General features: G+C 50.2%; 1 protein-coding gene across 1 annotated transcript in view; it reads left to right on the forward strand.

Annotated features, from left to right (window-relative positions):
* Positions 1-1,598, forward strand: part of LOC119964903 (astrotactin-1-like) — a 3,158,558-nt gene extending 3,156,960 nt beyond the window's left edge. The window contains 1 exon segment of the mRNA XM_038795000.1: positions 1,361-1,598. Coding sequence (XP_038650928.1) covers positions 1,361-1,598 — 238 coding nt within the window.
* Positions 1,599-22,238: the final 20,640 nt, after the last annotated feature.

Consider the following 22,238-nt stretch of genomic DNA (forward strand, 5'->3'; position numbering starts at 1 on the left):
ACAGCCCAAAGATGTGCAGGTTAGGTGGATTGGCCATGATAAATTGCCCTGAGTGTTCAAAGGGGTTGGGTGGGGTTGCTGGGTTACAGGTATGGGGCGGAGTTCTGGTCTTAAATGGGATGCTCTTTCCAAGGGCCGGTGTAGGCTCGATGGGCCAAATGGCCTCCTTCTGCACTGTAAATTCTATGTTCTAACCCAAAGATGTGTAGGTTAGGTGGATTGGCCATGCTAAATTGCCCCTTAATTGGAAAAAAAGAATTGGGTCGTCTAACTTTTTAAAAAAGAAAGAAGCCTTGAGGTCCTGCTTTTTAGGTTAGAACCTAACCACAGATTATCTATTAGCAGGACCTCCTCCCTTTTCCGACCTATGTTGCTTGTTCCAACATGGATCACAACAACTGGATTTACCCCCTCCCTTTCCAGGATCCTCTCCTGTCTACTATGTCGTTGGCTCATTAACTCTATTCCAGATGATCTGTGGCGAGACTGTCAGCCTATTTGCATATCTTGGTTTAACAACTAATCTGAAAGATGGGTCACCCAATGATGCAGCTATCCCTCAGTGCTGCGCTTGAAGTAGCAGCCAAATTATGTACTCACATCCCTGGAGTGACGGTGAACCCATGACCTTCTAATGCAGGGGCAGAGTGCTACCGCTGAGCCAAGTCTGACATCTTGTTCGCTCATTAATCCTGTTGTATTCAGTCTAATACAATAATTGTGTTAACGATGCTGGCAGTAATGCAATGAGTTTCTACATTTTATACGTCATTCATAAAAAAGTACACCCCACTGGTTAAAGCCATTACGTGCCACGATATGTTTTGAATTTCTATGTTGGAATATAAAAGAAAAATATTTTGTTGAACTTCCTTCTTTAGCAGTACCCACTATGGTGTAAATTCCTAGTCCTGTACATGTGATTGAAAGTGAGCTCAAAGTAACTTGAAAACTAATCTCTTTCATTCTTCCCATCTCTTCTATCCAATCTCCTGCTATTCGCCTCTCATTTGTCCCTTTGCTCTTTCTTGGCTTCCCTCTTCTCCCTCTCTTTTTCTTTCCCCCTGTCTTTTCCCTTCATCTGTTTCTTCCAATCTGTCCGTCATCTTCAACCTCTTCCTTTTTGCCCTATATCTACTTGCCTCATTCTCTTCCCTTCTCCTCTCTCTTCTCCCATTCCCCTTTGTACCTCCTACTTTCCCCTTCCACTTGGTTTTCCTACCGTACGTCTCTCCTTCATCCTTTCCTATGCTTCCTCCTATCCTCTCTGCCATTGTCTCTATTTCTTCACTATCTATCCTGTCACCTTTCTCTCTGTCTTTCCCATATGCACATGCACCTTCCCATTTTTCACCTTCAGGAAGGCTGGTCTGATCCTGTCCAAGTTGGAAGAGCTGAGCAGCTGGTGCAGGGGCCTACTGCGAGAGCCCAAGATCATCCTGCGTCGTATCTCTTTGAAGTATCTCTCCTGCCAGTACAGTGAAATGAAGCGTTCAGGAATAAACTGGCAAGAGCTGAGAACAGAGGTGAAGAAGATCTGTGACGAGCAATTTCTGACAGTGCTGTACAATGACTATGGAGAGCACAAAGAGTTCTGACAGAGGAATGTACATCATGTCTATCTCCCATCCCTACACCCCCTTTGCCAGCTGTGTTATATGCAATCCACACAGCCTTGTGGGTAAAATGTTGCTTGGCTCCTGCAGTTGTTTTGTGGAGATTGGTAAACTCCAGGCTCACTTTGGCCTGGTTGTAAGACTTTGAATCTGTTTGAGTAGTGTCAGCCAAACATGCAGACTGTTTGCTTTTAACTTCTTCATTGGAAGCTGGAAGAATTGGAGGAAGAATCAGATGGCGATGATGTTTGCATTGTGTGTAATCCAATGGCTGAATCTGTTCTCCCGTTGTATTAGGGTCCAACATGTATTAATATTGTCTCTTTGTTGTGAACATTCAACTATTGTTGCAGATTAGAAATGTTTTATTTAACACTCACTAGAATTTAGGGATGCAACCTGTAGTCAAACCCAAGACTTCACAGTCGGTGGAATCAGGTTACGTTTTTGGGTAGGATTGTGCATTTAATTCTGGAATTTGTATTGTTGATAGATTTTCCCATGTTAACTTGCCATTTTTAGAGATAGACTGTCCGGTCACTAATTCACCTTCACGAAGCAGGCTTTAAAACAGTATTGGATTATTTACCCACCATAGAGGGAGAGAGCTTGTTGCAATACCTAGTGTTCCATTGGAGAGGAAATTATTATGGTACACAGTACCTGATGCATGGAGAGATTTGAATATGGTACCTGATGCTTTCCAAAGGTAAGAGTGCTATGTGGTTTACAATTGATCCCCCATACCATGAGGCACAGAAGTAAATAGAGACAATTGATAATCTTCTGGTTTCCAAATTATATTTGGGAAATATCTAGGCTGTTTTGCTGAAAGGTAAACAGTCTGATCCAATACTGGATGGATGGCAATTGTACACATATATGCACACCCACACATATACACCTATACACGCACACACATTCACACACACACATTCACTCATTTCCTCTCGCCCAATGGGCCAAGCTTCCATATAAATGGCTTCCATTACCTTAACTGAACTTGCATTATTTTTTTGTTGCTCTCCGATCTCCTGTCATGTCTTGACCATTACACCCATCTGCTGCTCCCACAACCCTATTCCCACTAATTACCTCATTTCCCTTCTTAGCCCTGCCAACTGATGCTGTTAACCATTCTCTTTCATTTCTCATCCCTTCAAATCTGCTCTTATCATGCCTCTCCTACATACCCTACATGGGAATCCAGCATACATAATGAGAAAAAGATGGAGATGAAAAAATAAACTTTTTACAATATTACACACTTGCTCATGAAAAGAAAACTTCCCATTCATAAAATCCATTGAAAGTGGTTAATCTGTTTTTAAAGGAATTGTATTTGGAACCCATTTCAAACTGTCAATTAAACTGTAAACTTAGAACCCCTGCTGAGACAATGTTAGTTTTGAAACTCAGCCAAACATTCACAATGCCATAATAGCTTGTGGGAAATTCTCAAAAAAAGGACCCTATTGAAATTGCACTACCCAATGCTACTGCTCTTCTAATCTAATATGTCGTAGATGGCCTGTCAATCAAAATAGTCCAGCAGAGAAAATTTTAAACTCTTTGTGACAGCTGCAGCCTGTTTTTTTAAGTTTAAAGAGCAAGGGCTTCAAAAGACTTCATATTGTGATATTTATAAAGGCCTTATCTGACGTTCAAGGCCATTTGATTCTATTGTGGCTCCCACACTATGGATTATAAAACCAAAATTGGGGTCTTTTGGAACTCAGCTTGGAATTCAACCGCCCCTGCTGATTTTGGGTTTCCAGCAAAAATTTAATCTGTCAGAAATGGGGGTGGGACATATACATTCAGGACCTGCCTGCCATTTTTAAAGGTCCACAGAGTCTTCCTGACTCTTTCAAAAATCCAGGCCCTCGTGTAACCTCCTTTGGAATGATATTCCATTATATTTTTATTTGCAGTACCACATTGTTTGTTTGACACTATACTCCTCTTCAAAAACTGCAGTAATCTAATGGATGGTGTTCTACATCCTGCTCGTGTATAATTGCAAACATATCTTGGCTGATTCCTCACATTGAAACAATTCTTCAAGCACTCTTTGGCATGCAGATTAGATTAGATTAGATTAGATTTGTAGATTCCTCACCCCATTAAGCCTATTTACAGATAGGTGCATGGTCCACTATTAAGTGTTTTAATATTTATTCAGAATAGGATTTTTATATAAAATCACCAACTTTAAATATTATTGAAAGTATGGTTGCGAAAAGATGTTATGTGGTAGCATTTTACACTGCTCTTTTTTAAAACATGTTAACCAACTGCCAACAATTTATTAACTATCAGAAAACAAACTAGTGAAAAATAATAGTCTGGCTGTGCTGACTAAAAGACAGCATTCCTCAAATCAAAGCTAGCCACAATATTGAAAGTTTCAACATGCAGATTAGAACTAGAGACCTTCCCCTTGCGTAAAGCTGTGAACAGTTGCACTTTGTGCTTTAATCACCTCTCACCTAATTGACTGTTTAAAAACGTAATAGCCACATTATTACTTCACTCAAAGTCCAGTGCTTTAATCATCTTTCTTTCCCATTCCAAAGTAAACTATACTAGAAATCTTCATTCTGACTCCGTCCAGCTGCACAGCAAGCAAGGTTTTGCTTGAGCACCTTTAGTTTAATAGACATTACTGCAAAGCAGTGTTAATGTACACAATGCTTTATGGAATGGTTTACAGAATGTTGATAATGTGACAACTCCGGTGATGTCCTTGTAAGCAACCTCTTTGCAGAATACCAAACTGAACCACCTTGCCGATGCTTCCTATGGCTCTGTTCCCATTTACACTGTCAGCCTAAGGTTAGGTCTGATCCAGTATTTGATGTCCAGTTTCAGTTGCATTCTCCTCTTAATGTGGCCTCCTTCTGCACTGTAAGTATTCTATTCTAAACATGACACTGTCAATTCCATCAGCATGTTTAGACGATTGCAATTCAGTTGGGCACCCCTTTTGTACGTGTCATTCAGGTCAATTTGTTTTATTTCCTTCTGACCCCTGCCCCTACTTCTCTATCCCATGGTTTTCCCCCATGCCTATTCCCTCCAGACCCCACTTCCACCATTTTCAACCTCCTCTCTTACTTCTTCCCTCTTCTCCTGTTTATCCTTCAATTATTACACTGGCTTCTGGCCGCCACCTCTTGGCTTTGCCCTCTTTATGTGCGTGTGTGCCTTTGATCGATGCTTGGATTTATTTGGCACCTGTCCACAAGTCTGTAACCACTTTCCTGATCAGTAAGCTCTCGCCTTGGTTCTTGTTGCCTAAGAACCTCATTACTCAAATCGGATGCTATTTTGTGAGTGAGATATTTTGCCCCCAATCAGGAAAAGGAAACAATTGGGCTCAAAGGGTGAAGCTCAGACCTGACCAAAATTCTGGCTGATTTCACCCTGTTGTGTGCATTACGTAATCTGTGTGTCTAAACCGAGGATTAACATTGTGAGTTTAAAATTTATGGGGTCCTTCGGCATCCCTGCCTTGTGTAAAAACAGCATTCAGAGGAGCAAAGATGATTGGCACCTTTTAACACTCTCTTTATTTGGATTCACACAGTAGAAAGCTGCTCAGGGAGGTTGTGTCTGTACTAGGCACCTGAGTCTGAGTGTCACCATTTGACTCCGTGAACTGTTTCATGCAGGGACTCATGTCGCTGTTTGTGCAACATTCTTTCTTAAAATAAGGAAGTCCCCATATAAAACTCCACACATCCCCTTCCTCATAAATTTTCCAGTGGAGCAAAAACACAAGAGTGTTGCATCACCTTTGTTCACGAGCACAGCATGGAAAGCCAAGTCAAACTTCTTTGGTGTCATTGCTTTTTCAAGCAAGGCCTGCTATTTAGGTAAGAGCTCTTTAACAGCTGACAGTATTAGAATCGTGTCAGACGCATGCCTTTCAAACTGATGGGCAATGTTTGCACTCCTAAATAATCAGGAATTCGATCAACTGCTGTCACTCTTTACCTGACAGGGCAAGCTGTATGGTGTTACACAAACGTGCTGTGCTTAGCTGGTAGCAGAGGTTTCACTAGCTTCTTACTCTTTTGTCCACTTTCTCATCAAACACACACACTTATCTGTATTTGTATTTCCCCATCAGAACAATCTAGGAAGTCAGAACAACTGACCATACAACAAGTAGCCTCGGTATATTTTACCCTTAGACTCAAACAAAACAAGGGATACTTCTTAGACAATATTTTTCTTCAGGCAAAATAATTCTGCAGAAAACATTTTATTCAGTTTATGAGGACTGGCTGTTATTGGTGAGAATGTTAACTATATGAAGCCAATGTGAATCCACACAGGCATGCATTATTAAAACTGTCGGAGGTCTCCTGGGCTTCTATCCTTGGATATTATGTCTGCACTGCACTAGAGCAAGCTGCAAAGTGAGTGCTTTAATCAATCAGGTGAGCTGTGACTATCTTCAATGTGCAACAGCCGTTTTAAACTTGTGAGCAAATGTGTTTGAGATTTGCACTCGGATGCAGAGTGGTATTAAAATGAAATGTAGTTCTATGTACTCTGAGTTTTGATAATACAGGTTTGCGGTGTTATATGTGCTGATGTTAAATGAGAGTTTGTGATCTAGTATTGTGCACACATATCGGTCATTGTCTTCTTGAATCTATTGGTTGTTGAACATAAAGTATTGAAGTATTGATTCTGAGATTGCCTGGTTCCTGACTTCTTGCATGTTTTTGCTCAGCGTATAACTTGCTACAGCTTTCATCAGCGCAATAACAACTCCAACTGAGAGATCAACAGCATTCGATGTGTTAGATGGTGAATGTGGAACAGTTGTAGTGAGGAGACTCAGAATGATTCTTAATGAGGCAAAAAACTCCAGAGCTGTTGGTATTCCTCTCTGTACCACTGTTTACGAGGAGATTGCAGCTTGAGATCGATAAGTCCATGCTGCAGGAGCTGATCTTTGCCGAAGGATCATGAATTTGTCATATGAGTGACAATTTACTCTAGGTGGCACTGTGGGACCTGGATTCAAATTCAGCTCACACTAGAGGAGACAATTCTCCTCTTTAGCGGAAGAGCTGCATGTCGTAGAGGAACGGTCATTGTTCTTTCTCCCTCATAGGCCTGGTGTCAAGTTTTCAGGATGCATGTGGAGGGCAAACAACTCTTTCCCAGGTGGAGAATGAGTGGTAGAGTGAATAGGGACACAATGGGTAAGATTCTCCATGGCCTCACACCGATATCGGGAAGGCGATTGGGTGGAGAATTGGTCATGAAGCCAAAATCAGGGCGGGCGCTGGGCGCATGCCAATTTTCAATACTCCAAGGCCTCGACAGCAGCATCAATGCGCTCTACTCTGAATGTACAGGAAACTCCGTTTGCATATTATTAGCCGACCTGACCCGGTATTCTCTGGGGCTTCCTCGTTGCTCTGCCTCTGCCAGGGGGGGAATTCCTGACAGCGAGCTTCACTTGTGCTTTTAGAAATCGGGAAACAGGTGGCTGGCGAGGGAGCTGGAAGTGGTAGGACAGGCAGAGGCTCCCGGGGGGGGGGTGAAGGGGTGACCAGGGAATGGGCCGTGGAGTCAGGGTGACCCCCCCCCCCCCCTCCCGCCATGGGATCAGGGTGTCCAGGCACAAACCGCCATTCCTGCGGGGGTGGGACACCGGAGTGGTAAGCGCTGGCTGAAGTGGAATCCCTGTGCCAAGCCCAACCCCAACATCTGCCCATCCCCCTCGCCCTGCGCCCCTCTGCGGCCAGCCCAAACCAGCCCACCCCTTGCACACTTCTGACAGAGCACCGAGGGAGTTTGTAACGTTGTGCACAGGTGTTTCATGTGAAGAAATATAACCAGGTTTGTGCCTTAGTCCCGAACGCAATACTGTGCTTTGCACCCGTGCCAACTTAACTGGTGTCTACTTTTCTGACCTTATGTGCCCTAATGCCACGCCTAGGTGGATGCCCAGGTGGTAAATCAGGAGTGGAGGCAGCTGCTGTGATTCCTGCCCTGCCACCTGGGTCCCCTTTGGCGAGCGTCTTCTGGGGCAACCTGGCTTGGATTGCTCGGGGTGGCATTGTGCTGCCCTTTTTTGCCTGCTGCATACCAGATGCGCCAGGGACAAGAGTGGAGAGTCCGAGGCACTGTTGTCTTCCGTCACCGCCCCTGCGGGAGTCATTGGCATGGATCCAATGACCTCCTCCTCTCTCGGGGTGCCTGATGGCCCCTTGGGCTATTCTATGGGATGGAGTGCGAGTGAAGGTAACCCCTGAGGCCCCCCACCACCACCTGGTACTGGCCGTCCTGGAGGCCCATACTCATCCCGACCAGGGTCTCAATGCTCACAGCCATGGAACACAGGGAGTTGACCATATCCCTCTGGGGACAGCGCCACATCACACTACGACTGAGCCACCAATATCTGGGCCTGTGCCACATCAGACAGTGACTGCGCCACCTACCTCTGGTATGTGCCATGCCAGCCAGCAGCAGGACCGCCGTCGCCTTCAGCCATGGCCCGCTGTAACTGGGCCACGCTCAGGAGTGCCACTGCAATGTCCAGGTGGCCCTGGCACATGGCTGCCAGCTCTGGGCCTCGGCCACAGCCAGCATAGAGTGCCCAGACCTTGGACATCTTGACCCCTGGCCAAAACCTTCATCTCCAGTGCTTCCACTGTGGATGCCATCCATGCAGTGTTGACCTGGGTGACACATATGGTTAGCACCACCTCCTGCTCCTGCAGGCGATTTGACTCCTCCAACTGCATGTAGGTCCTGGCTCTGCATCTGCATCTCCACAATAGATGGAACTGTTCATTCCAGAAGCCCAAAGCGCATCCGGATGGCAGCTAGTCCATGGGGTCAGGCCGCCCACCGACCGTCCACCTCCTTAGGGGTTCCTACCTCCACCTGCTGTCCTGCGACATGTGTGTGGTGCGCACCAGATAGTGCCGCAGGAGCCTCTTCACTAAATTGCCCAACCAAGGTGAGTGTCTCTGGGACTATGTTGGAGACAGCTGTGACAGAAAGTCGGTGTCGTCCCCGGACTGGTGCCCTGGGATGTCCACTGGCTGCGGCTCGAGGGCTTCTATCCATGTCCATCTCCTCCTCCTCCACGTTGCTCTCGTCGTGGGGTTGTGGCTGTGGTTGGTATCGGGGACACGAGAAGGGCTTGCGTCATCGCCAGGTGATCTTGCAAGATACAAGCCATGACGCATGATTGGACCGAGGGTCGGGGTGGCAGGTGGTGGTGGACTAGCCAGTGTGGGGGACGTTGTGGGGTTAGTGAGGTGGAGGCGGCAGTGTGGGGGAACAGTGTGGGAGTGGAGGGGACAGTGTGGGGGTGAAGCTGTGGAAATGACAGTGTGGGGTGTGTATGGGGTGGTGAGGGTGGAGGGAACAGTGTGGGCGTGAAGGTGGAAATCACAGTGTGGGGTGTGTATGGGGTGGTGAGGGTGGTGAGGGGACAGTGTGGGTGGTGACATACATGCCACGGGGAACCACAACTCAGCGGGATCTCACTTGCCCGCCCGATCCTGACCTCCACCTTGGGAACTGCCCATACTGCAGCCCCGCCGGTAAAGTCCATGGCTCACTGCTCTGCTGTGGTGAGGGTCTGCATGTCTAGCGGACCCCCTCCGGTCATCTACTCCTGGTGGCTGTGCATCGCCTTCTGTTGGGTGGGAAGAGACAAAAACGCACAGTGTTAAGCAGTCGGACGCATGCAGGGATGCCAGGAACGGCCAGCAGGGGGGTAGGTAGCTGGTGGCTTTCATGGCCAGGGCACCCAGCTTTGGCAGCCAGTATGGGTGCTGGCAGAGGGTGTAGGGTAGGGATTCGGTTGTCGTCCGGTGGAGGGGTTGGTTTGCGGGTGTGTGGGATGGGGATTAGTGCCAGGGGCACAGTGCTGCTACTCACCCTGGCTGCCCTGCGGGAGTTGTGCAGTTTTTTCCTGCACTACTGGCCAGTTCTGCGGCAGCACGGTAGCACAAGTGGATAGCACTGTGGCTTCACAGCGCCAGGGTCCCAGGTTCGATTCCCCGCTGGGTCACTGTCTGTGGTGCTCCGGTTTCCACCCATAGCCCAAAGATGTGCAGGCTAGGTGGATTGGGCATGTTAAATTGTCCCTTAGTGTCCAAAAAGGTTAGGAGGGTTATTGGATTGCGGGGTAGGGTGGAAGTGAGGGCTTGGGTGGGTCGCTGCAGACTCAATGGGCCGAATGGCCTCCTTCTGCACTCTATGTTCTATGTTGCGCAGGATGCTCACAACCTCTCCTACCTGCACCCAGGCCCGGTGCACTGCGGCGGGTGACAACCGCCTCCTCACCACGGGGTACAGGATCACCCGCCTCTCCTCCACAGCGTCTAGCAGGGTCCCCAGTTCAGCATCAGCTAACCGTGGTGCCACTTGTCTTGCTACCATCCTGTTGGCGGGGATGAGTGTGTGTGGGGAATGGAATGCTAATACCACCAATTCAGTTCTGGCGACAGCACTTAGGGTGCGATTCTCCGCAAAGGCGGAGAGTCGTGTAGGCTGCCTTGAAAACGGCCGTGTTTCACGGCAGCCTCCGCGTCCCCTCCCGGGACCGGATTCTGCTCCCCGGTCGGGGCTAGCATCGCGGCCCCGTGAACTACGGCATCGCGGGCTTAACGAATTTCGCTAAGCCCGCGCGCCAAAGTTAGCGACGGCTGACGCATATGATGACGTCAGCCGCGCATGCGCGGATGACGTCATCCACGCATATGCGTCAGACCCGCGCATGCGCGTTCCGTAATGCCCCTCAGCCGCCCCGCGGACTTATACTGCGGGGCGGCGGAGGGAGAAAGAGTGCGCGGGAATCGGACCCGTTGCCCGCGATTGGTGCCCACCGATCGCGGGCCCATGCCACCCTTGGCACGGCCGTGCCAATCGGTGGCATGGTTGTGCAGAACGGCACTTTGCCGCCGTTTTCACGAACTTGTATAGCAGGTGTATTGAAATTCGTGAAAACGGCCGTAAAGGCCTTGGAAATCGGCCCATTGGCCAGGGGAGAATCGCTGCTCGCCGTAAAAAAAGGGCGAGCAGCGATTCGTGTCGGGGGGCGGGCGGGGGGGGCGAAGAATAGCGGGAGGGCGTCGGACCAGCGTCGCCGTAAAAATTTGCGCCACCCGCTATTCTCCGCCCCGTCGTGAGTGCGGAGAATCGCGCCCTTTGTCTCTGGCGCGGAGAATTCCACCGAATGTCCAACCGTATCGTCTCATTTGAAATCCAGCTCACACAAAAGAAACCATTGCAAAATCATAGAATCCCTACAGTGCAGAAGGACGCCATTCAGCCCATTGGGTCTGCACTGACCCTCTGGAAGAGCACACCCTATCCCCAGAACTCCACCTAACCTTTTAGAATCTAAAGGCAATTTAGCATGGCCAATCCACCTAACCTGCACATCTTTGGACTGTGGGAGGAAACCGGAGCACCCGGAGGAAACCCATGCGGACACGGGGAGGATGTGCAGACTCCGCACAGTCACCCAAGGTTGGAATTGAACCTGGGTCCCTGGTGCTGTGAGGCAGCAGTGCTAACTCCATTGGTGCAAATGGTGCTGATTTCAATGTGATGTTATTGCAAGAAAGAACTTAATTACAAACAAAAATCTTGATAATTGATCTTAATGACATCAAACCAAAAGCGATCTGCTTGTCTGGGGAAAAGGCTTTAATTTGAAGAAGAGCAGGGGAGTTATTCCCGGTGTCCTGGCCAATATTTATCCCACAATCAACTCCAAAGCAGATTATCTGGTGATTATCACGTTGCTGTCGAGGGAGCTTGCTGTACGCATATTAACTGCTGTGTTTCCTACAACACAACAGTGGCTACACTACAGAAAGTGCTCAATTGGCTTCAAAGTGCTCTGAGACAGCGTGAAAACTACTACATACAAGCAAGTCTTTCTTTTTCAACACTCCCCAGGCGGGATTCTCCGATTTTGAGACTAAGTGCTGACACTGGCGTGGAAACAGTGGTGTTTTATTACAGTAAAAACGGTGCAACAGCTGCACTGATTCAGCAACTCTAAACGGGCTAGGAGAGGCGCAACGTGGAACCCAACCGGTTTCGAGCAAAACGGCGCCAGATTCGCCGGGTCCGTGATTGTCGCACTTGAGGCTCAACACGACGCAGCCGCACTTTAATTGTCCTTCCCCCACACACAGACCATCCCAATAAACAAGATGGGTGGAAGGAGAGCAACGCCACGGTTCAGGGATGCTGAGCTGCAGACCCTACTAACGGTGTGGAGGAGAGGCGGATGACCCTGTACCCCGGAAGGAAGGCAACCAGGCGCTGCCATTCATCTGCAATGTTCACCAGGCAACGTTGTCCAGTGCAGGAAGAAACTGCACATCCTCCTCAGGGCTGCCAGGATGAGTAGGCAGCGCTGTACCCCTGGCACCAATCTCCCTCCCTCCCCGCACACATGTAACCCGGATACCACCACCACCCGCACACGCTGAGGGACAGCCAAACCACCACCCTGCCCCACATGCCAGCACCCATGCCAGCCAAAATGGTGGGTGCCCTGGTCACCTGATACCCATCAACGAACTCCATGCAGTGAATCATGTAACAGTGTCGTTGTTTGTGTTTGTCTCCCCTTGTCCCCTCCCTAGGAAAAGGCCACGCACAACCGCCAAGAGCGGGAGAAGACCGGAGTGGGAACCACCAGACCTGCGGCCCCTCCCTGCATGGTGCGAGGGCAGAGAGCACTGGTCGTGGTTGGCAGCCTAGAGGAAATGGTGGTCACCGACACGGTGTTTGGAAAGGGAGGTCACCGACGCGGTGTTTGGAAAGGGAAGTCATCGATGCGGTGTTTGGAAAGCGAGGTCACCGACGCGGAGTTTGGCGGCGGGGGTCACTGACGCAGTGTTTAGAAAGGGAGGTCACTGACGCGGAGTTGGGAAAGGGAGGTCACCGACGGGGAGTTTGGCAGCGGGGGTCACCGACGGGGAGTTTGGCGGCGGGGGTCACCGATGGGGAGTTTGGAAAGGGAGGTCACTGATGCGGAGTTTGGAAAGGGAGGTCACCGACACGGAGTTTGTCGGCGGGGGTCACCAACGCGTAGTTTGGAAAGGGAGGTCACCGACGGGGAGTTTGGAAAGGGAGGTCACCGACGCGGTGTTTGGAAAGGGAGGTCACCGACTCGGTGTTTGGAAAGGGAGGTCACCGACGCGGAGTTTGGAAAGGGAGGTCACCGACGCGGAGTTTGGAAAGGGAGGTCACCGACGCGGAGTTTGGAAAGGGAGGTCACCGACGGGGAGTTTGGAAAGGGAGGTCACCGACTCGGTGTTTGGAAAGGGAGGTCACCGACGCGGAGTTTGGAAAGGGAGGTCACCGACGGGGAGTTTGGAAAGGGAGGTCACCGACTCGGAGTTTGGAAAGGGAGGTCACCGACGGGGAGTTTGGAAAGGGAGGTCACCGACGGGGAGTGTGGCGGCGGGGGTCACCAACGCGTAGTTTGGAAAGGGAGGTCACCGACGGGGAGTTTGGAAAGGGAGGTCACCGACGCGGAGTTTGGAAAGGGAGGTCACCGACGGGGAGTTTGGAAAGGGAAGTCACCGACGCGGAGTTTGGAAAGGGAGGTCACCGACTCGGAGTTTGGAAAGGGAGGTCACCGACGGGGAGTTTGGAAAGGGAGGTCACCAACGCGGTGATGGAATGGCCTTCACATTTAAAGGACAGCAGTATACGTGGACATGCCTCCCACAAGAATTCCACAATTCACCCTCCATTTTCCACCGACAGCTGGCAAATGGAATAGCAAACTTTTCCCGACCCGAATGTCTGGTACAGTATGTGGACGACCTATTACTGCAGACAGACACCAAGGCAGAGCACATCACGCTTCTGTCCGAACTCCTGGAAATTTTACAAGAGATTGGATGTAAAGTTAACCCCAGAAAGGCCCAAATATTGGAAAATCAGGTGCTGTATTTGGGTACAGTCAACATGCACGGCAAACGCGAGATCGAGTTCAAAAGAATTGAATCGATTGTCAAATTGCCCCTTCCCCAGAACGTTTCAGCCCTCCGGTCGTTTTTAGGACTGGTTGGGTACTGTCGGAACCATATCGACGGATTCGCGACAAAGGCAGCCCCACTTTCAGACCTCCTTAAGAAAGGAGCCCATTGGGAATGGCTTCCGCAGCATACAGAGGCTGTGGAAGAGTTAAAGAAAGCCCTTAGCGCAGCACCCGCGCTACAAGTTCCAGACCAACTCTCCCCCTACGCAATAGAGGTAGCTAGCACCGATCTGACCCTCTCGGCCATGCTCCTTCAGGAACGGCACGAGCAGCTACGACCAGTGGCTTATGCCTCACGACTTTTAGACCTCGTAGAACAAGGATTTTCAGCCTGCGAGAGGCACCTCCTAGCAGTATTTTGGGCAGTTCAGTACTTCTCGTACATTACCGGACTCAATCCCATCACCATTTTGACCGAGCACACCCCCATACAGTTACTTTTAGACGGTCGACTGAAGGACGGTTCAGTGAGCCAGATAAGAGCAGCTAGGTGGACACTACTGTTACAAGGACAGGACATAACAGTTAAACGGACCAAAACACACACATTTTTAGTGGACAACCTACAATATCCAGGACAACCCCATGAATGCGAGATAGTAGCACCCCTACACAACACAGGACCCTTCATTGCAAAGACGCCCCCCAGGAAGATAGGGAATTCAAGCCAGAGCCCCCAGCACACAGACACATGTGCCCCATTGAAGATATATGTGGACGGTTCATCCACAGTTTTAGATGGAGAACGCATCACTGGATGTGGGATTTATGTTGAAGATGCGCAGGGTCGCGCACTAGAAGAGATCACATTAAAATTACCAGGTCACTTAGGCGCGCAGGCAGCAGAGCTCGCGGCCATTGCATAAATAGTGGACCACCCAGATTCGTTCCCCAGCCCAACAGATATATACTCGGACAGTTTATATGTCTGTAACAGTTTAACAGACTTTCTACCCCTGTGGAGGACAAGAGGTTTTGTCTCCACAGACGGGAAGCCCCTTCCATCAGCCCCATTACTCTGCCATATCCTAGAGAAGGCAAAGGATAGGACGTATGGCATCATTAAAGTTAGAAGTCACCATATGTCATCCCCCCCTGGAAATGTAAAAGCCGACGCACTGGCAAAAGCAGGTTCCAGGCGAGGTCACTTTTGGACACCCCCAGCTAGCGCACCAGCTAGCGCCCCTGTGAGTGCAGTTCAGGTCTCACAGACAGAGATAGAAGATTTAGTGCAGGCACAGAAGCAGGACGAAAATCTCCGGGAGATTTTTAAAGGAAACTTTGTGGCCCAGTACGATAGATTCAAACACGCTTTGACCACACTTGAGGGTGTGATCATAAAAGATAAATTGTATGTGGTTCCTGAACAGGACAGGAATCAAATGATTGCCTTATTCCACGATAGTCATGGACACCAAGGGATAGACCCTACCACAACACACCTTAGACAACTCTGTTGGTGGCCCAACTTAAGACAAGATGTTACCCATTACATAGAGAATTGTTTAATTTGTGCGCAGAATAACCCGGAGAGGTATTCAAAGAAGGCACAACTCAGCCACACTCGCCCCGTTAATGGCCCCTGGACAAACCTCCAGATCGATTTTATAGGACCATTGCCCCCTTGCAGGAATAGCTATAAATATGTTCTGGTGGCCATAGATACCTTTACCAAATGGGTAGAGGCATTCCCTTCACACACCAACACAGCAAAGACAGCTGCAAAGATCCTGACCCACCACATCTTTACGAGATGGGGTCTCCCCAGAAGTATAGAGTCAGATCAGGAATCTTATTTTACAGGAAGGGTCATGAAGAACGTCCTGACCATATTCAGAATAAAACAGAATTTTCACATTGCGTATCACCCCCAGTCAAGCGGGATAGAAGAACGCATGAATCGGACCCTAAAATCGACCCTTAGGAAGATGGTACAGGAGAACAATTCGACTTGGGATTCAGTGCTCCCATTCGCACTAATGTTCATAAGAAACACTGTTTCATCATCTACAGGTTTCACCCCACACACATTCATGACCGGACGCCCTATGAAAGGATCAGAATTCCTTTTAGGACTCGACATGACCAGCCCAGAAGTGACGGCACTCACCCATGAGAAAACAGTCAAAGAATTAGTTGAGACTGTGAGGTCTGAACAGTGAGCAGCCGCATTAAAATTGGGAAAAAGACGGAAACAGAGCAGAGCCTGTTTCAACAAAAATGTCCACCCCACAGAGTTTCAGGTTGGGCAACAGGTTATGTTATCTGTTTATAACCCCAGCACGTATTTGGCTCCAAAATATTCCAGCCCGTACTCAATTTCGGACAAAATCAGCCCCTTAGTATACAGAATAAAGTACCCAAACGGTAAGACTGCGTGGTTTCATATTAACCAGCTAAAGGCTTATGGAACACAGTCAAACCACTCACACCATGTCCTGCTAGATGCAGCAGAACACCTCGCTCCGCCCACAAGAGACACATTTCCACCCTCCCCCTCACAGACCAGTTCCTCATCGGACTCGACCTCGACTCCGCCCACCGACTCCAGACCACACCCCGGAACGCCCACTAGCTGCCACAGCAGAGACAGTGACAGTGACTGTGAGACTGAGGACAGCCACAGCACTCCACCCTACAGCCCCCACTTCAGCGACTATGATCCCGACTCCAGTGACCCCATGGAGATCACCGACATTAAAAATCCAGACCCACACCCAAAACCACCACCCAACACTGACGACCCCGACAACCCTTCTTCAATTTTAGACCACACGATTTGGCACAGGGACAATTCTTGGCGACTTGTCCGCAATGACGAGAGTGACCCCCGGTCACACAATGCAAAGATTGCATGCCTGATCCATACAAGGGTATGGGATCCGGGAGAAGAGGATGACTTGATGTCTGACTCCTGACACGGCAACCCCTTTGCGACCCTGTTCACAGAGAATGATGAGAAGTGAGGTATCCAGATGATGTAAAAAGAGGAATCGTTTGAGAGAAGCACTGTCCTTTCTGATGGAACCTGCACGTATGTTTGTTTGTCTGTTTGTTAAATGTTTAATTTGGAGGTTGGCCACTTACTTTTCAGCTGAAAAGCTTGTGACCACCTCACATGCACGTTAGTTTGTCCAGATATTTCTGAGAACTTGACTCATCTGAAATGTCTGGAGCCCAGCTCAACTGTTCACAAGGAGCATCTTGGCTCCTCCCCTTTTTTCTTTAGGTGCCCCTCTATTCCGGGAATAGCGGCTGCAATTCCACTACGACTACGTTCTTGCCTGTTCATTTCAGGTTGCTCAGGCAGTGGAGAAACGGCATTGAGGACCCGCCCTGTCTGAGGACCCCCTTTGGTCAGCTAAGCTCGGGTACAGCACAGCACGCCCTACCCGGGGATCCCATTCAACTCTTACCCGTCGCGGCCCATACGCAACTCATTAGACCTTTCGTTTCTGAACCTTGGTTTCATTTTGTTTAAGGTAGCCCTTCGGCCGCCACTCCATATGCTATTTACATCCAAGAACATTTTGGGATGGTAAATTTCAACACTCTGCGAGACGGCTCGCACTGGTTTAATAGATAAGTATATGTCTGGTCCTAAATCTGCTTTTTGAAAAAAAAAAATGAGGGAGTCTCATAGAGGTGATCATCATAAAGGGAAAATTGGAACAAGAGGACAGATATACTTAAAGTCAAGATATTAGGCTGAACACTAACAGATAATATGCTTGATCCCCTTAGCTTTCGGACGTTCAGGAAAGGAACCGAAACAACAGCACAGCAAGATCCCAAAAGAGAAGAGAAAAGAAGAGAAGAGAAGGGGCCTCATGGTAGCATGGTGGTTAGCATCAATGCTTCACAGCTCCAGGGTCCCAGGTTCGATTCCCGGCTGGGTCACTGTCTGTGTGGAGTCTGCACGTCCTCCCCGTGTGTGCGTGGGTTTCCTCCGGGTGCTCCGGTTTCCTCCCACAGTCCAAAGATGTGCGGGTTAGGTGGATTGGCCATGCTAAATTGCCCGTAGTGTAAGGTTAATGGGGGGATTGTTGGGTTACGGGTATACGGGTTACGTGGGTTTAAGCAGGGTGATCATTGCTCGGCACAACATCGAGGGCCGAAGGGCCTGTTCTGTGCTGTACTGTTCTATGTTCTATGTTCTATGAAGAGCACTCGAATTGCTATGGTTTTAGCTATTGTGGCATCTGTGTGGTTGTGCGCGGACGCGGACCCCCTTTCCCACAGTACAACGTTTGCTAACTTCTCCCAAACCCAGACCACCCCCAGCCCAGTCAATGGTAACAGTACCCTGACCTGGTGTACCAAATTTCTGACATGGTACTCCTTGTCATATGTAATAGAATCACTCTTGGTGATTGCAGTTCTATGTATCATAGTCCAGACCCTCAGGATGAGGAAATGGAGAAGGAGAGCCCACCGCTCGCGGGCCTCAACAGTGTACAGAGTACAATCCCCCATTTTCGGATTCCACCAATCCCCCCAAACCCTTGATGTATAATAAAAGATTTAATTTTGATACGATCTGTAAATAAAGATTATTGCGGATGTATTATAATGTTCTGCGCTAGACTGCTGAGTCAGAAAATGAAATGTAAAGATTGTATGAATGAGTAAGGGTTTAGAATGTTGTAGAATGTTTTAAATATGAGATGAGAGTAGTTTATTGAGATAGTTAGAGGTTCCCGATTCCAATTGATAATGCATGTCCCCTTTGACATAGCGCCAATCAGAAACTGTTAGTTAAATTTTTTTTGCCATAGTTGAGGAAAGAATAAAAGCCATGGAACTCGCTGAGGTCAGGGGACCCAAAGACACCGTAGTTAGGTGATCCTTTATGATTTCTCATGAGGATCACAGGGAGGGAGTGTAGCCACCGAAGTTGGCCATTCCCTAAATACAAAATGGAGGAACGCAAAGCATATAGGATAAAATGGACAATGTTTGCAGCACCAGCAGGCTGCACCTAACAGGTGTGGAGTCTGTCTGCTAAGAAAGCAGACAGCACCAAACAAACATTCCGCATACTAATGAGGCAATCTCCGAGATAGCTAGCATGTTAATGGAACGATTTCAGAGACAATGGACACAAATGGGGAAGTAACTGCAACATTGTGAAGGATACCAGACACTCAGGCACCAGTAGGGTTCGAAAACAAAGAGCCTGAAAGCCCACCCAGTAGCTAAGGAACAGCCTCAGTATTGGGGGGATTCAAACATATCGATTGGGAAGAGACCCAATCGATTCCAAGCAGGTAAGGGAGTCCGCCCAAAGGGGCGTGGATCCCTGGGAACTATAAAAGACAAGTCCCACACATGGTTCATTCTTCTTGTCCAGCCCTCCTCTCTCCTTGACCAGCCCTCCCTTGTGGACCAGCACCTCGACCAGCTTTTGCCAAGAAGACATTGAAGGAGAGAGAGAGAGGTTTTGGGACAGCTGCCGCCAGCAAGTAAGTAGTCTCACAACGATCGCTACCAGAGATAGACAGTCCTGACCCCTTTTAACCTATACCAACCTGAAGTCTGCAGACCACAGCAGAGCAAGAGGCCTTGTTCCCTGATCCGGCAGTTCCTTCGAGATAAGTATTAGTTTATTTAGCAGTAGGTATAGTTTAATCCTTTCAGCGTGTGCATGGGTAGTTATTATAATTGTATTATAATAAACTCAGTTGTTTGAACTTACTAATTGGTGTATGGTTTTATTGCTTTGAACTTCACCTTGAACTTGTGGCGGTATCTTAACGATACCTGGCGACTCCAGAGCTAAGAAAAGAAACAGAGCCAAATTGAGTGTTAAGCACACTCACCCAGAACGAGTAACAAGGTCAACGATGCAGAGTTTGGCGGCGGGGGTCACCGACGCGGAGTTTGGAAAGGGAGGTCACCGACGCGGAATTTTGAGGCGGGGATCACCGACGCGGTGTTTGGAAAGTGAGGTCAGCGACGCGGAGTTTGGCAGCGGGGGGTCACCAACGCGGAGTTTGGAAAGGGAGGTCACCGACGCGTAGTTTGGAAAGGGAGTTCACCGACGCGGAGTTTGGAAAGGGAGGTCACCGGCGCGGAGTTTGGAAAGGGAGGTCACCGACGGGGAGTTTGGAAAGGGAGGTCACCGACGCGGTGTTTGGAAAGGGAGGTTACCGAAGCGGAGTTTGGAAAGGGAGGTCACCGACGCGGAGTTTGGAAAGGGAGGTTACCGACGCGGAGTTTGGAAAGGGAGGTCACCGACGCGGAGTTTGGAAAGGGAAGTCACCGACGCGGAGTTTGGAAAGGGGGGTCACCGACGGGGAGTTTGGAAAGGGAGGTCACCGACGCGGAGTTTGGAAAGGGAGGTCACCGACGCGGAGTTTGGAAAGGGAGGTCACCGACGCAGAGTTTGGAAAGGGAGGTCACCGACACGGTGTTTGGAAAGGGAGGTCACCGACGGAGAGTTTGGAAAGGGAGGTCACCGACGGAGAGTTTGGAAAGGGAGGTCACCGACACGGTGTTTGGAAAGGGAGGTCACCGACGGGGAGTTTGGAAAGGGAGGTCACCGACGGGGAGTTTGGAAAGGGAGGTCACCGACGCGGAGTTTGGAAAGGGAGGTCACCGACGGGGAGTTTGGAAAGGGAGGTCACCGACGCGGAGTTTGGAAAGGTAGGTCACTGACGCGGAGTTTGGCGGCGGGGGTCACCGACGAGGAGTTTGGAAAGGGAGGTCACCGACGGGGAGTTTGGCGGCGGGGGTCACCGACGCGTAGTTTGGAAAGGGAGGTCACCGACGGGGTGTTTAGAAAGGGAGGTCACCGACGCGTAGTTTGGAAAGCGAGGTCACCGACGCGGAGTTTGGAAAGGGAGGTCACCGACGCGGTGTTTGGAAAGCGACGTCACCGACGCGGAGTTTGGAAATTGAGGTCACCGACGCGGAGTTTGGAAAGGGAGGTCACCGACGGGGAGTTTGGAAAGGGAGGTCACCGACGGGGAGTTTGGAAAGCGAGGTCACCGACGGGGAGTTTGGCGGCGGGGGTCACCGACGAGGAGTTTAGAAAGGGAGGTCACCGACGCGTAGTTTGGAAAGTGAAGTCACCGACGCGGAGTTTGGAAAGGGAGGTCACCGACGCGGAGTTTGGAAAGGGAGGTCACCGACGGGGAGTTTGGAAAGGGAGGTCACCGACGGGGAGTTTGGAAAGGGAGGTCACCGACGGGGAGTTTGGCGGCGGGGGTCACCGACGCGGAGTTTAGAAAGGGAGGTCACCGACGGGGAGTTTGGAAAGTGAAGTCACCGACGCGGAGTTTGGAAAGGGAGGTCACCGACTCGGTGTTTGGAAAGGGACGTCACCGACACGGAGTTTGGAAAGTGAGGTCACCGACGCGGAGTTTGGAAAGGGAGGTCACCGACGCGGAGTTTGGAAAGGGAGGTCACCGACGCAGAGTTTGAAAAGGGACGTCACCGACGGGGAGTTTGGAAAGGGAGGTCACCGACGGGGAGTTTGGAAAGGGAGGTCACCGACGCGGAGTTTGGCGGCGGGGGTCACCGACGGGGAGTTTGGAAAGGGAGGTCACCGACGCGGTGTTTGGAAAGGGAGGTCACCGACGGGGTGTTTGGAAAGGGAGGTCACCGACACGTAGTTTGGCGGCGGGGGTCACTGACGCGGAGTTTGGCGGCGGGGGTCACCGACACGGAGTTTGGCGGCGGGGGTCACCGACGCGGAGTTTGCAAAGGGAGGTCACCGACGGGGAGTTTGGCGGCGGTGGTGCAAGTGAGACCCAGCTTAGTTGTGGATCCGCATGACACATGTTTGGGAACCCCCTCCCCACACACCCCTCACCCTTCACCTCCTTCACCACCACTCGAACCACACCCCTCATCCCCCTCCCACTCCCCTCACCCACTTCACCCTCTTCACCCTTGTACAACACCCATGTACCCCCCGGCCAACTGTCTAACCATACATGCCGTCTTGTGTCTGACAGGATCTGCCGGAGAAGTGCTCGGCCCATCCGGGGACCCCACCCACAGCCAGTGCCAGAGCCGGTTTCCCCCAGCCGGCCGAGCACTGACGGGGAGAGCAGCCCTCTGCCCGAGACGCAGTCGATCCCGGCGTTCGGGCCATCACAGCTGTCTCCAATACCCTCCACCATCTCAGAGACTATCACCTTGGTTGGGCACACTAGGCTCCTGTGACACTATCTGGTGCGCACCACACATCGCATCTGGTACAGCAGGTAGAGGTAGGAGCAGCCAAGGGGACAGACGGTCGGAAGGCAGGCCAGCCCCAGGAACCAGCTGCCGTCCAGACGGGTCCCAGGCTCCTGGAACATCCAGTCCCAGCCACAGTGCAGGTGCAGTCAGAGAGCCAGGGATGAGAGAAGGGGATGACGGCTGGCTTTCAGCACCTGCAGGCGTAGGTGCAGGAGTCCATCCGTGTACAGGAGCAGGAGGTGGAGCAAATCATTCATGCCACCCAAGCCAACACTGCACGGGTGGCATCCGCGGTGGCGGCAATGGGGGAGACGGTGTTGGATATGGGTCAGAGTGTGCAAGGCCTGGGGCATTCTGTA

This window comes from Scyliorhinus canicula, chromosome 4 (genome assembly GCF_902713615.1).
Source record: "Scyliorhinus canicula chromosome 4, sScyCan1.1, whole genome shotgun sequence".
NCBI classification, from domain to species: Eukaryota; Metazoa; Chordata; class Chondrichthyes; order Carcharhiniformes; family Scyliorhinidae; genus Scyliorhinus; species Scyliorhinus canicula.